This window comes from Telopea speciosissima, chromosome 9, assembly GCF_018873765.1.
Source record: "Telopea speciosissima isolate NSW1024214 ecotype Mountain lineage chromosome 9, Tspe_v1, whole genome shotgun sequence".
Taxonomy (NCBI): Eukaryota; Viridiplantae; Streptophyta; class Magnoliopsida; order Proteales; family Proteaceae; genus Telopea; species Telopea speciosissima.
The window spans coordinates 62677154-62692360 of record NC_057924.1 but is presented as its reverse complement, the minus strand read 5'-3'; the positions used below and the strand labels follow the sequence as shown (position 1 = coordinate 62692360).

Sequence of the window (15207 nt, the reverse complement as noted above, 5' to 3'; positions counted from 1 at the left end):
GACATTAGTCCTCATCCTTAGGCATCAATGAAACAAAAATCTGAAGAAGTAATTCTTTGAATTTTATTATCTATTGCTGTTAGGTTCTTTGAGTTCGGGGCTGTATTGTTTGCTTATTTACTTTTGATTTTTTTATTGTGTAACATTACTTTTTTCCTCATTGAAAAGCATCACCAAGTCAATGGCATCTGTACTTCACGAAAAATTCATTAAGTACCTTTGGTTGTAGCTTATGAACTCTTGTTTGTTCAATGAAATGATTAGGTCAAATCAAATGCTGTGAGGGCTCTTGGGAATCTTTCTAGATTTGTCCAATTTACAAGTGTATCTAGTATTCATGATGAGTCAGTTGATCATATGGGTGTATCTCCAACAATGCACAACATTGGATTGTTGCCAGCAAACAATGATTCTAAATCTAGTCACGGTGCACATACTTCAAGAAGCATCATTGAGACAGCTTCTCTGAGAGATTCCTTTTGGCTGGAGAGAATGGTGCAGGCGTTTCTTTCTTGTGTAACAACTGGAAATGTGAAGGTATTATTGTCTCATGCTGCATTGCAATGTTGACTTCTCTCTATGATATTTGTTTGAAAAACTTATTGGATTCTATTTTGGCTTCATGACATGTTCAACAGGTACAGTGGAATGTTTGTCATGCTTTAAGCAATTTATTTCTGAATGAGACATTGAGGCTGCAAGATATGGTCTGGTAAGTAGAAATTAATTTATCTACTTGCATGGTTGGAATACTCTTAAGATTCAAAATGGAATTTTCATTTGTATGTTTCTATTCTTGATATGCGTGGTGCAAATTTAATATCCTTGATAATGATGTATTGATAATTAGGTAAAGACAGAGACCATGAAATGTAAGTTAAGCAAAATCTACTGAACTTTAAGGGGGCCTCAAAATATCTGTTAGGAATTGCAAGTATATGTTTGGGAAAATTTGAATAATGCTATGGCTAATATATGCTCAAGGATCAATAGTTTGAGGACTGTTCAAAATAATATAATTAAGCTCGAATGAGAAATTTCAACTCGTATAAAACATAGATTAATAAATTGCGCTCTCTCCCCTCTCTCTTTTTGGGGACAAATAATAACTTTTTTTAATGAGATAAAGAGAGTACAAATCATCAGCCAGCTACAATATGACCAGTCTGCCTACTAAAACAATTGAAGTACTACATAAAAGAACCCCTTGTTTACCCCCCTGGAATTTGCTATTAAAATGGATATTCATTTTCGGAACTTACCCCTTTGTATTTGCTATTTGCAGAATCATGAACGAGAGAGCAAGGATGAGTCCAAATTAGAACTATGGAAAAAACAATTTAGTGTTATAAGGCCTTGATAAGTTGAACAAAAACTGAATCATTGTTTCTGCATTATTATTGTCCTGATAGGAGGAAAAAAAATGCAATATTGTTGGAGGATTGATGGTTTGATGTAGTGATGTTCGCGGGGTTGCTAATAAAATAACAATTACAATATCACATGCAGCCGTGGCAAATAGCTTATTTAGAAGCATACGATCAGTTTTCATCTGTGACTAGGGATTGGAATTCTCTGATCGATTCTTGGGCGGAAGTGATGTAGTTCAATTGTGGTGGGCTCCACTGGAAGGGGAAATTTGAATGTTGATGGACGTTCTTTAGGAATCCTGGTTGGTTGGGTGTATATTAGATATTTATTTATTTGGATATGTATTATACATGTATGCACACAAAACACAAACACACACACACATGCAAAGATTTGAATCAGAAATATGGACTCAAGTGACAAAAATCCACATTAATGATGTGGGCAACTGAAATCTGGGAAAACCCCTTGCTTTTAGATTATGCACCTTGTGCTCTAACCTTTCTGCATTCCACCAATAAACTTTTCCTTTTGGTAAATAATTTATAAAAATAAACTCATATACCAGGGTAACAATCATACTTCTAATATTTGTTATTTGCTTGTACAAATTTGTAAATTTCTATAGATTAAAAGTCTAAAACCAAAAAATGAAATTAATTCAGGAGACATTTTTTTTTTTTTTGTTGATACTGACACATTCTGTAATTTAATTATACGTGGTTAACCCATTGTACTGAATTTTTTTTATTCTTTCTCAAATGTATTGTAGCTATGATACATGGTTTTTTAGTATTATTTACCCCTAGGCACTGGTGTAGGTTAGATGAGTGACTGGAGTACTCACCCTGTCCCTAATGGTGTGAGTTGGTAGGTTTTGTGTCAGCATCCAGTTTCATTCGCTGAACCCCTGGGCACTTCGGTCAGGTTTGGGTTGTGCTAAACTTTGACCATTAATCTGTTTTGATTTCTTCTATTTAGTAACTTTTTCCATGCCCTACACAAGTTACCCAAATCTTTTACTGAACCCAAACTGTGGACATCTTATTCCACCCCTTTGCGGCAAATTTTTTGGGTCTTGAGGATGGCATCATTTATTTTAGTATTCCCTAAACTAGGGATGGCATCATTTATTTTAATATTTCATTGACCAAAAATTTGGCTTCTATAGTTTTATAATTGGACCAAACCAGAATTGATTGAACGAGGTTAAAATGGTGCTAGCACGTCACTGTATTTTAGAGCCAAAATTTGAATGGGAGTCAGAGTCGAGCCTGACCAATCGATTACGGACAGATTTTTTTTTTTATTATCAGTTTTCTTATTGGTATGACTTTTTCTTTTTCATTTTCCTAATAATTTTTCGTAGCTTTTTGCCAAACAATTTTGATGATCAAAATCAGGACAACTAGTTCAAACTGGAATCAGTAGATATTTTAGTCTTTACTGAACTTCTTTTTGCATAATATAAATACAATCAGTGAGTGCATGCTGTCTCCTGCCGATGTGGACTTTTGGGGTGCGGAGAACAGCTTTCCATTAAGCTTTTTCTTATATTTTCTGCTACTCACCCCGAACAGTGATCTAAAGAGAAAAGAGATACGAAAAGGAAACTCCGATTCGATCTGCCCCCCGGGGGGAAGGCATCTATCTCATCCCGATCACAAGGAGAGGTTCACCATGATGGGGTGTACTTTTTTTTGTTCCGTTCCGGGGGGACCATCCTTAAAAACTGTAGTGGCATCTCGAGCCAACATTTGACTTAGTTTCATAGAGTATAAAGGCAAAATATTCTCGAGTCTTTTGCTGCTGAAGGCCTGAAATTCAGTTATGATGGTTTAACTGTTGACTAAGTATTGAGAATCAATGTTGTTGGGAGCTTTGTTTACAGCTCTATGCAGCAGGACTGGGATAATTTTTGTATTCACTTTCTTCTTTCAATAAAGTTGTCCTTTCCAACTAAAAAATTTAAAAAACTACACTATAAAATTTCACACAAAAGTTTCCCATTTATGAAGAGCCAAAGCATAATTATGAACCTAAAAGACATGTGAATGTGCCAGAACCTTGGTGGTTTCTGGCAGGCAGGATCAAAGCTGGCTTATACTCTCTCTCTCTCTCTCTCTCAGTTGATGGCAATCAGGAATAATGGCATACAGATACATGAAAATGATTACCGCATGTTCATTTGCATACTTGTCAAGCATTGCCTAGGCGTCTTGTTCGTGTCGCCTTGACGTCCACGCCCCCTCCAATGCCCTGGGTCATCTAGATGCCAAGAGAACTATGCACATTTGTCTGCAAAGTGCATGCATGAAATGCTTGTCTTTCTCTGTAAAAGTCAAATATGTGACTAATTTTTGTTACTAATCTATATCTTAACTTTTGATGGCAGGGCTCCTTCTGTTTTCAGTATTCTTCTACTTCTTCTTCGTGATTCTTCTAATTTTAAAATCAGGATACATGCTGCTGCAGCGTTGGCTGTGCCAGCATCAAGATTGGGTAAGAGTGCAATGTTTGGGTCCTGTTTCCCAATGTCATTATTTTACAATATGATGTTTGTTTTGCCTGCCTTAGGTGAAAGTTTCCTTAATGGGTTGTTTTTTCCGGCACAGATGAGGGCAGAAGCCAATCTAGCACCATCACCACATGGCAGTTCCGTTAGGGCTCAATTTCAGTTGACATGTTCACTTCATCACACATTGGTTAATTTCAGATATCCATATTTGATCCGTTTATTTAATTGGATATCTGATATCCGATCAAATATTTTTTCAGATATGAAACATCTGAACATACCCATATCTGATAAGACATCCGGATATTGGATATCTGGTTAAGAAAAAAAAATTGAGTAGATATAGTTAAACTTATGACTGATTGAAAAAAGAAAAAGAAAGAAGAAAAGATGCTCTTCTTCACTAGTTCACAACACAGATCAGTAGAGAAGGAACTCAACTTCGGTCAAGCCTCTTTAGTATTAGGAATCTCCAGGGTGCTGTAGACCGCCAATGGCCAATATGAAGAAGCTTGCATGTCTGTAACTTTGACCCTTCAAGTGTAGGGACATGAACTACTGAACGACTGCTGCTCCATGTCATTGAGCATTTGAATCAGAAACTATGACTTCTCTTTCTATGGTTCAGGAAGTTTGGGTTTTGGTTAGTTGAAGAGAGATGCGAAAATAATGGAGAAGACAAACTAGTGCTGGCTGGTGCTCTGAATCTTTGATTTTGGAGGTCGGACCTCATACTTAGCATGTTTGATTGGGAAGGGTTCGGTCTTGGTTAGTTGAAGAGAGATGTGAAAATAATGGAGAAGACAAACTAGTGCTGTCTGGTGCTCTGAATCTTTGATTTTGGAGGTCAGACCTCATACTTAGTATGTTTGATTGGGAAGGGGTGGGTCTTTGTTGAGTTTGAACAGTGAAGGCAAAGAATGAGGGATTCTAGAAAATTAAAGAAGATTCCACCTTTTAAACTTTAACGTGGTCTCATTTTGCCCTTTTGGGGTTGACTTTTTATTCATAAATTTGTTTATTAACTATTTTTATTGGATTCAAATAAGGGGGTATTTGCTTATTTATGAATAATATTATAAAAAGTGTAAAATATTTACTTAAATGATATTTGACGTAAATAAGGGCTAAACCTGGTTTGATACTGTAGAAATAGGCTACTTACCCGATTGGGGTATTTAGTCCTAGTAATAGTATGTTTTGTCCTTTTATTTTCTCTTTTTTTCTGTTTATTCCCTCAGCCGATCTCTATTTTTGGTATTCCTAGTTGGATTAGGAATTCTTAATAGGATTAGGCTGAGGTGGCATTCCTATTCCTACTTTGATTAGTTGTAATTCTGTTTATTTTAAATAAAGGGCCTGGATGATCGATTTTGATCATTCAAGCATTCATTCTCAAGGCTGTTTACATGGTATTAGAGCCTCCTTTGATCTAAAGAGCAGCCCCTCGAGTTTTTTTAGGTTTTCTCTCTCTCTAAACTCTCTCGGCCTCTGGTTTTCTCCACCACTCTTGGACTCTCTATCTCACTCAGGGCAGCAACTTTGAGGTGATCCAATGAAGGTTTAGCTGCTGCCCTTAATGACACCTCACTGAAGACTATACAACCTTGGGTGTGATAAGATCTGCCGCAGGTTTCCTCCAACAGATCGAGCTGCTTCTTCTCAAGCTGGATTTCTGTGTTTCTTTGGAGATTGATCCCTGTCTCTGTTGATCTACACCTCCTTTACTTTCAGATTGCAGCTTTGAATCCCACTACATCAGATTCAAACCTGCAATTGATTTTCATTCAGCTTTTCCTAAATTTTTTCAAATTTAGGGTTTCTTTTTCCATCATCAGAAGGTTCTGAATTTTTGAAGACATATTCCCTACCACCTGCAGAGATTTCGATCCTAGTTTGAGCTATTTTTGACGGCTAAATTTGTGGGAATCCTAAAACCCGTATCTTCTACACTTACATGATGTCTGACATCACTTCAGCTGACTCTGATGGATCTTCTCGACCAGAGTATCTTCCTTTTGCTTCTCCCACCAAACTAGATGGAACAAATTATTTAATGTGGTCCAGATCCACTTACCTTACGATTGCTGGCCATGGCTACACAGGACACCTTACAGGCACTACTCCTATCCCTACTGAAGAGGGAGCTGCCTAGACTAAATGGTTATCTACTGACTCCATGGTCATGTCATATCTTATTCATTCTATGCATCCTTCAATTGCACCGGACTACCTTCTCCTAGACACTGCTGCCCAGATATGGAAGGCTGCCAGAGACACCTATTCATAGGTAGGGAATGATGCTCAGGTTTATGAATTAAGGAAGAAAATCCATGACACCAAGCATAATGATTTATCCATCCCTCAATACTATGCTGAGCTCCGCAAGTGTTGGCAAGAACTTGATCATTACTCTGATTATCACCCCACTAATGCCACTAACATTGCTGCCTACAGAAAGCATGTCGATAAAATTAGGGTGTATGATTTTTTGGCTGGCCTTAATGTGGAATACGACCCAATTAGGGTTCAGATTCTTGGCAAAGATCCTTTCCCTACATTGGAACAGTCCTATGCCTTGGTTAATAGTGAAGATCGCCGAAGAGCTGCTATGCTTAACACTACTCTTCCTGATTGATCAGCCTTGCACACTGGGGCTGGTTCTACTCCTAGCATTGCTGATACTTCTAAATCTGAGAAAACAGCTGTTAAATGTGAGCATTGTGGCAAGTTGTGGCACACTAAGGCCACCTGTTGGAAGATACATGGCAAACCAGCCGACTTTGAGGCTAAACGTGCTGCTTGAAAATCGAAAAACAAAGCTAATCATATTGAGGCTGTCACTCCTGCTCCTCCTACTGACACTGGACTATCCAAGGATGAACTTCGGGCTTTCCATCATATGTTACAGCCTTTTGCTGCTTCTACTACATCAACACCTGCCAGTTCTTCCACTCCTCCAGGTTCACATTTAGCCCACTCAGGTATTTCTTTTGCTGGTCACTGTGCATCGGTAGTCTCCTCTCCCTGGATCATAGACTCCGGTGCCACTGATCATATGACTGGATCCTCCAGCCTCTTTACTCGTTACTCTCCTACATCTGGTAAAGATAAAGTGCGGGTGGCTGATGGCTCGCTCTCCTCTATCTCTGGGAAGGGTTCTATCAGTTGTACTACTAGCTTACAGTTATCCTCTGTTTTACATATTCCTAAATTTACCACTAATCTTCTTTCCATCAGTAGTCTTACCCGTGATTTAAATTGTAAAGTAACTTTTTTTCCTTCCCACTGTGTGTTTCAAGATCTGGCAACGGGGGCGACGATTGGATGTGGTAAGATGCATGGTGGATTGTACCTACTTGATAATGGGAGCCCTACTTCACCACCACCTTTGTCTTTTCCCATACATCAAAGCGCGTTAGTTTCTTCTGAACTTCAACAATGGCATAACAGACTAGGTCACTCCCCTTTAGGAACATTATCTCTTTTATTTCCAGCATTAGCTAAAGAATGTCATAAAGATGATTTTTTTGGTGAGGCCTGTGTTTTGGCTAAACAACATCGTTCTACTTACTCTATTTCTAATAAGAGAAGTTCTTCTCCTTTTACTCTTATTCATTCTGATGTTTGGGGGCCTAGCTGGAAACCATCTCTCAAAGGCCATCGTTGGTTTGTTTCTTTCATTGATTGCTATTCGAGGAGTACATGGGTTTATTTAATGTACAACAAAAGTGAAGTTTTTTCTTTCTTTCAAAATTTTCATAAGATGATTCAAACCCAATACACTGCTACTCTCAAGATATTGCAAAGTGACAATGTTAAAGAATACATGGATGGTCAGTTCCAACAATACCTTGTTGCCTATGGTATACTCCATAAAACAAGTTGTGTTGATACCCCAGCCCAAAATGGTGTGGCTGAAAGGAAAAACCGCCACCTCCTTGAGGTGACTCGGGCTCTTATGTTTGCCCATTCTGTCCCTTCCCAATATTGGGGAGATGCTGTCCTGATTGCTGCCTACCTCATCAATAGGCTCCCTATTCGAGTCCTTGACTTTGCCACCCTTGCTTCTTTATTGCAGGGTTCTTCCTCCTTTGTCGTCCCACCTAAAGTTTTTGGCTGTGTCTGTTATGTTCGTGATACCCGATCTTCGGGCAAGCTCGAGCCCCGTGGGGTCCGTTGTATTGTTTTGGGATACTCTCCCTCCCAAAAAGGATATAAGTGTTACCATCCTCCTACACGTCGTACCTTCACCAGTATGGATGTTATCTTTCATAAAACTCTCTCCTATTATCAATCCACACCTCTTCAGGGGGAGACTTTCAGTGAAGATGTGATGGTGGACCTTCCCGTACAAACCAAGACCCGGGTCCAACCACCTGTTTATCCCACCCCTCAACCGACTGTTACTTCCACCCCTCTTCCCTCTGATGGTCCCCCACAGGATTTTCCTCAGGGGGAGAACTTAGGAGATGCTGAAAATCCTATTGGTGACAATTCCCTTCAGGGGGAGATGACTCCAGTCCAACAAACCATTAGGGAATTTCAGAAGAAAATTAACGACTCTAATCTCAAAACCTATCACAGGGGACTTTTCAAATACAAGCAGTTCCCATCCACTGTAGCACCAGCACCACCACAGTTGTCGGTCCTGGAACCAGATCAATCTCCAGGTAACATATCTTCTCCTTCTTTTCCTGATTTACCTATTGCTCACCGTAAAGGTATTCGGGCTTGTACCCGGTACCCCATTTCTCATGTAGTCTTTTATGACTCCCTTTCTCTATCATTTCGTACATTTTTCTCTTCTCTTTCTTCTGTTCGTATTCCCCAAAATTGGCAGGAAGCTTTTACAGATGGAAAGTGGAAAGCAGTAATGATGGAAGAAATGCTAGCCTTAAAAAAGAATGATACATGGGAACTTGTGGTTCTTCCTCCAGGAAAGAAACCAGTTGGATGTAAGTGGGTGTTTGTGGTGAAACAGAAGGTAGATGACACTGTGGATCGATACAAAGCACGTTTGGTTGCAAAGGGATTTACTTAGACCTATGGGATCGATTATCAGGAGACTTTTGCACCAGTTGCGAAATTAAACACCGTCAGAGTGCTACTTTCTTGTGCAGTGAATCTGGGCTGGGAGTTACAACAATTAGATGTGAAGAATGCCTTCCTCCATGGAGATATTGACGAGGAAGTGTATATGGACATTCCACCTGGTTTCTCTTATGATAAAACTAGCGGGAAAGTTTGTAAATTGAAACATGTTTTATATGGGCTGAAACAGTCCCCCCGTGCTTGGTTTGGATGATTTCACAAGGCAATGGCCTCTGAGGGTTATAAGCAGAGCAATGCTGATCATACCTTGCTTATCAAGAAAAATGGTGAAAAGGTAACCCTCTTAATAGTTTATGTGGATGATATTGTGGTGACCGGGAATGACAATCATGAAATCACCCAGTTGAAGACTTACCTTGGGCAAGGATTTGAAATAAATGATCTGGGAAAACTAAAGTACTTTCTAGGGATAGAAGTTGCTCGGTCTTCTAAAGGCATCTTTCTTTCTCAAAGGAAGTACATCCTAGATTTATTGACAGAGGCTGGGATGCTAGGGTGTCATCCTTCTGATACACTTATGGATGCTACTACCAGACTTAAAGAAAAGGAGGGAACTCCTGTCGACAGAGGTCGTTATCAAAGATTGGTTGGTAAGCTCATTTATCTGTCTCATACAAGATTTGACATAGCAATATTTGTGAGTATGATCAGTCAGTTCATGCATGATCCGCATTCCTCTCACATGGATGCTGTTATCCGGATTCTTTGGTATTTAAAGTCCGCACTGGGAAAAGGTATTCTTTTGTCTCTGAATGGTCATCTTCGTGTTGAAGCATATACTAATGCAGATTGGGCTGGTTCCTCTGATAGAAAGTCCATTTCTGGCTATTGCTCTTTTGTTGGTGGCAACCTTGTTACGTGGTGTAGTAAAAAGCAGAACGTAGTGGCAAGGTCTAGTGCTGAAGTTGAGTTTCGTGCTATAGCACAAGGTATTTGTGAAATGTTATGGCTCAAAGGTTTATTACAAGATATTGGTACTCCTGTTCATCTTCCCATGATGTTATATTGCGACAACAAGGCTGTTAATAGCATTGCTCACAACCCTGTTTAGCATGATCGTACCAAGCATGTGGAGGTTGACAGGCATTTTATTAAAGAAAAGTTGGAAGGCGAGTTGGTGTGTGTTCCTTTTGTACAATCTGTTGACCAGCTTGCTGATGTGTTCACTAAAGGTTTAAGTGGAAAGGTTTTTCATCCTATTCTGGTCAAGTTGGGCATGGTTGATATTTATGCTCCAACTTGAGGGGTAGTGTTGAAATAGGCTACTTACCCGATTGGGGTAATTAGTCCTAGTTATAGTATGTTTTGTCCTCCTTTTATTTTTTCTTTTATTTTCTGTTTATTCCCTCAGCCGATCTCTATTTTTGGTATTCCTAGTTGGATTAGGAATTCCTAATAGGATTAGGCTGAGGTGGCATTCCTATTCCTACTTTGATTAGTTGTAATTCAGTTTATTATAAATAAAGGGCCTGGATGATCGATTTTGATCATTCAAGCATTCATTCTCAAGGCTGTTTACAGATACCACTAAGGCGTTTGATACCACTAAGGTGACAGTCACCTAGACCTCAAGAAATCTGCCCGGGTGCTTAGGTGATGCTTTGGTAAAGGTCATACCCTCAAGATGTTTAAAATTTATTAGCCCCATCTTTTCCTCCTTTAAAGGGCCTCTTCTGGATTGATATCCAAATTCTTGGTGGATTTCTGATCATGAATGAACACATTGATTCAAGAACTAGAAATATTTAGAATATGAATCTGGGCAGATGCTTGTAAGTTGTAACAAATGGCAGGTTTCTCGGCTACCTGACTGCTGGTACAGGCCTGGGTAGCTTGTGGTTTTGTCTTTATTTTCTTGGTTATTTAGCCAGTTACTGACTTACTGTTTCTGATGAGGAGGAGATATGCATATGCTCCTATGACTTTGTTTTGTGAAAAAATTAACATTTGTGCCTTCCACTAGTTGCATCTGAAGAAATATTCTTTGATTACCTTGGCAGAAATCATGTAGTATCTGTAATTCCGTATGCATGCTTTTGCAGATTGCATCAGTTGCCTTGCAACAATTTTGAAATCCTGAATCATGGTTCACTTTTCCTTGAAAACCTATCATAATGTTGTTTCTTTGTTCTCATGGTCTTACATTCTACAGATTATGGGACATCATTTACTGATGTTGTTCAAGGTCTGGTGCATACACTTGAGGGTCTAGGTTCAGACCTGATTTCAACACCATCAAGTTTTAAATATAAAGCTGCACTTGAGAAGCAGGTCAGGTTCCTGAAAGCTAGTTACAACCACCTATAACGTTGATTTATTAATTTTTAACTTTGTATCCAATTTATCTTCTTCTACAGCTAACCTCAACCACCTTGCTTGTGCTGGGCCTTGTTTCTTGCTTCTGTCATCAACCTCTTAGAGACTTCCTTGTCAAAGTAAGTATTCTATATTTGCATTTGAAAATCAAAGCCTATATGCATAATAATGCTCTGATATCTGGATGTAAACTGTAAGGCACAGCCTGTTAAAAGTACCTTCTCTTCTTGTCCTCTCAAAATATATTTATGGAATCTGGAGTTTGGACAACCCTTAAGAATTTTCCTGTCTAGTTGTTTGTGTAAACTTTGCTTCATATATAAGCTTAAGGTTAGTATCATGTACTCATGATGTGTAAATAATGGCAAGTCTTTCTCCATCTGTCAGTAAAATAGTAAAAACCAAGAAACACCAAAGTGCTTGTGAATGTCAACCAAAAAATATGTTTACTGTTTTTTTAACGTTCCACAGTATTGAAGTGCCTCAATGCAGCCACCCTCTTATTATCTAAAATTTTGAATTCATATGTCACAGCAAATTATTCTTTCAGTTTATTCCGAACAACTACGACCAGCTATCTCTTTTGAAGTTGACAAACATCTCTTTTTTTTTTTTGGGGCGGGGGGGGGGGGGGAACAAATAAAGTTGACTACGTAAAATTGCAGAGGTTTGTCATTTGTTCTAGAGCAGTGGCATTTTGACATGTTTTGGGTTTCCTGGTTTATGTGAATCATTTGTTAGTGCACCATAAATGCATTGGCAGCAAGTTGTGTTCCTTTCCCCATTGTGACGATAACAGAACCTGAATCAGCACCTGGACAAGAGGAAGTGAGAAGAGAAGAGAGGAGAAGAGAGAAGTTGAAGAGAAGAAGATGAAAGACGAGAGAACACATCCCACGTTTTGAGTAATGAGCGGAATACACAAACCATGGGGTGGGGGGATCTATTTATAACAAACAATGAAGCAATTACAACCTAAACCTGGGTCCACACCCCAGAACCTACTTAAGAACTTAAGAATATAATAAATAAAGACAATGACGATACTACCCTTAACTTAAAGAACCAACACACAGACACAACCCCACAAGTTGACATTACAAAACTGGAAACCCATCATTTCAAAGTTTCAGCAAGTAGGCCAGGTTAGCTTTATTGTCAGAAAAAACAATACTAATAATGAAGAAAGAAGCATAGTTAGATGGAAATAACAACAGTGATGGTTCTTTAGAGGATCAATTGGTGGCGGACCTTAATCTGTTGATCTAGAAAAAAGGATCTTTATAAGATCTGGTTGGTGGCTTATCTTAATCAACTGATCTAAAACATGAAATCTGAACAATTAAACAAATAAATAAATAAATAAGAAGTCAAGTAAGGTTGCTCCATTGTGAGTAAGTGGTCGCGGGACTTGCAAGGTTGATACTAAATAGACATGAAAGTCCTAGTTTTGATAGACATAAGCAGCTGTTATTATGTAGGGACTTACTTGGTCATAAACAAATAGACATGAAAGTCCTAGTTTTGATAGACATAAAAAGAAGTCAAGTAAGGTTGCTCCATTGTGAGTAAGTTTGTCGGGTGACCAGGTAGTTACCTAATCCCTCTCTCCCTCTGCAATTCTGGGCACATTCCTGTCTTTTAGACATGAAAGTCCTAGTTTTGCTCTCGTTTGAACTTGTTAATTTTAGAATTCAGAATCTTTCTGCATTAATGTCCCCACTTGTCTTGGTTGCATTCATAGCCTTTAATTTATTACCTGAAATGGCACCTTTATATTACAATACATAATAATTACATTGATTTCACTATTGAAAAATTACTTCAATTCTTTAAGATTGGAAACAAATTAAAATGTTTCTAGACATGCATATAGTTAATTAATCCACGCACACACACACACACACACACACACACACACACATAGAATAGTCATTCATTTGTTAATTTACTATAGGTCTTCCCATCTTCAGATTTAAGTTAGTCAGAATGTTCTGTGTTTGACACATGATGCTGTCTGTCTCTGTCCATAGATCATGGTTATTTGTTTATGATCAAGTAAGTCCCTACATGATAACAATTGCAAGTTAATTTAGTATCAACCTTGGGGTGGGAGTTTAAGATTTGCACTTGGCTCAACCCTATGGATGGATCCAATAAATCTAGCCTATGACGAGGATCAAAGATAAGGGAATGGAAATAACATATCATGGAAACTAAATAAATCTGCAAAGCCATATAATACGCGTATTTAAATTTCTCAACCTACAGCTATGGATATTTATGGTTGTGAATTAATTATATGTATTTGTTGTTTGTACCTTTACTTTTTAAATATAGATCATTTGGCAATTTCCAGAGACACTGAACTTGGATATTCTAGACTTTTATTATACAATATGCATATTTTGCAATTTGTTCATGTACTACATGATTTTTATCATATTTTTTTAGATGTTATTAATGTATAATCATATATATGCTAAATTTTGTATTGAATTCTGTAATTTGTGAAGTTTTATAATATTGATTTATTTTTCTGTAAACACACTTACTATATAGGTCATGGTAAATGGGTAACCTGTCCCACTGCAAGTCTAGTGGATGGAGTTTGGTCTGTTCCAATCAGGCTCAAGTCAGGATTAGTCTGCAGACCTTTGACTTGTGGCAGGCTCAAGTCTGGCTGGAACTGCAACTAAACATATTTGGCAAAAAATTATAACCAATAAACAACTGAGACGACAAATTAGGACAACTTCAAAAAGAAAGTATCACAAAATTTTAAATATTATTTTATCCCTAATTTTGACTTCATATGCCAAGTGTATTCTCTGTTCCATGCTGACATTAACCAAATATTTGCTCATTGTCTTTTTGCCCTCCATAGAAAGCCTCTTTTTTGGAGGAGTGGCTGATTTCACTGTGCTCGTCACTGGAGAATAGTAATCAACGGGTGGTTGAAGCTTCTTTGTCTGAGAACAAGGAGGGATCCATGCAGAAGAAAGAGATGATATTTGGAGCAATAAGAGCACTGCTTGAGGTCTATGAGGGTAACCATTACCGAGGAATAGCTCTGAAGTTTGAGAATCTGATGAACCGTACACATGCCTTGAGTTAGCAGCACAGGCCAAATTCACTTCTACTGTTTATTGGTGCAACTGTTCTGCTAATGACCTCCACACATCAATCTTCTATCCTCAGCTATATGTTATTGAGAGTCCATTTCTCATTGGAATGCCTGGGGTAAGGTTCATCCTACATTCAGAATTTCACATTCCGAGAACCAAAGTTTCAGGAAGTGTGGTTTTTCCTGGTTTACCCTTCAAAACAAGAGTACTTAGTATTTGATCAGATGTGGAGCATGTCACCTTTCTCACCACTGCGGTAACGCTAATGCCTGCATACAACTGCAACTGGAGAAGGCAGTTGGATAGTAGGTCCCCATGGTTTTAAGATATGGGCAAAAAACAAAAATGACTGTTGGGCTGGTTTCTTGTATATCAGCTGTGGAGCTGTACTGTGTATCATGTCCAAACAACTTAATATATATTTTTTCTGGAGGTGGACTTCCAGTCCTACCGGTGTAAATTATGTAAACAGCAATGTGCGTGAACGTTAGTGTGTACCTTTACTTTTTAATTGAGGTGATATATCATTAAAACATTTTACTGATTCCGGGTAAATCAACTTCACCTATCTTCATATTCATTCAGCTGGCCATGTATTTTATCCTCTTTTGAAGAGAATCTGGGTGGTTACCACAGTTGGTGACATCTAGATTGTCGCCATTTGCCATGTGAAGCACATGAGTAGATGGAAGTGGGTTCATGTGATAGAAGATTTTGCACCATCTCACATAGTCACATATCAAATTGTAACTAGAAACG

General features: G+C 38.4%; 1 protein-coding gene across 2 annotated transcripts in view; it reads left to right on the top strand.

Annotated features, from left to right (window-relative positions):
- Window positions 1-14780, top strand: part of LOC122638570 (HEAT repeat-containing protein 6) — a 44169-nt gene extending 29389 nt beyond the window's left edge. The window contains exons 22-27 of one of the 2 annotated variants that reach the window (XM_043831428.1): window positions 265-537; window positions 639-712; window positions 3767-3873; window positions 11157-11275; window positions 11362-11439; window positions 14208-14780. In XM_043831428.1, the coding sequence (XP_043687363.1) occupies window positions 265-537; window positions 639-712; window positions 3767-3873; window positions 11157-11275; window positions 11362-11439; window positions 14208-14438 (882 nt within the window). In that variant the 3' untranslated portion in view covers window positions 14439-14780. Of the gene's footprint in view, window positions 1-264; window positions 538-638; window positions 713-3766; window positions 3874-11156; window positions 11276-11361; window positions 11440-14207 lie in introns of those variants that run through there. The other variant, XR_006329480.1, reaches the window with a different exon arrangement.
- The last annotated feature ends 427 nt before the right edge of the window (window positions 14781-15207 follow it).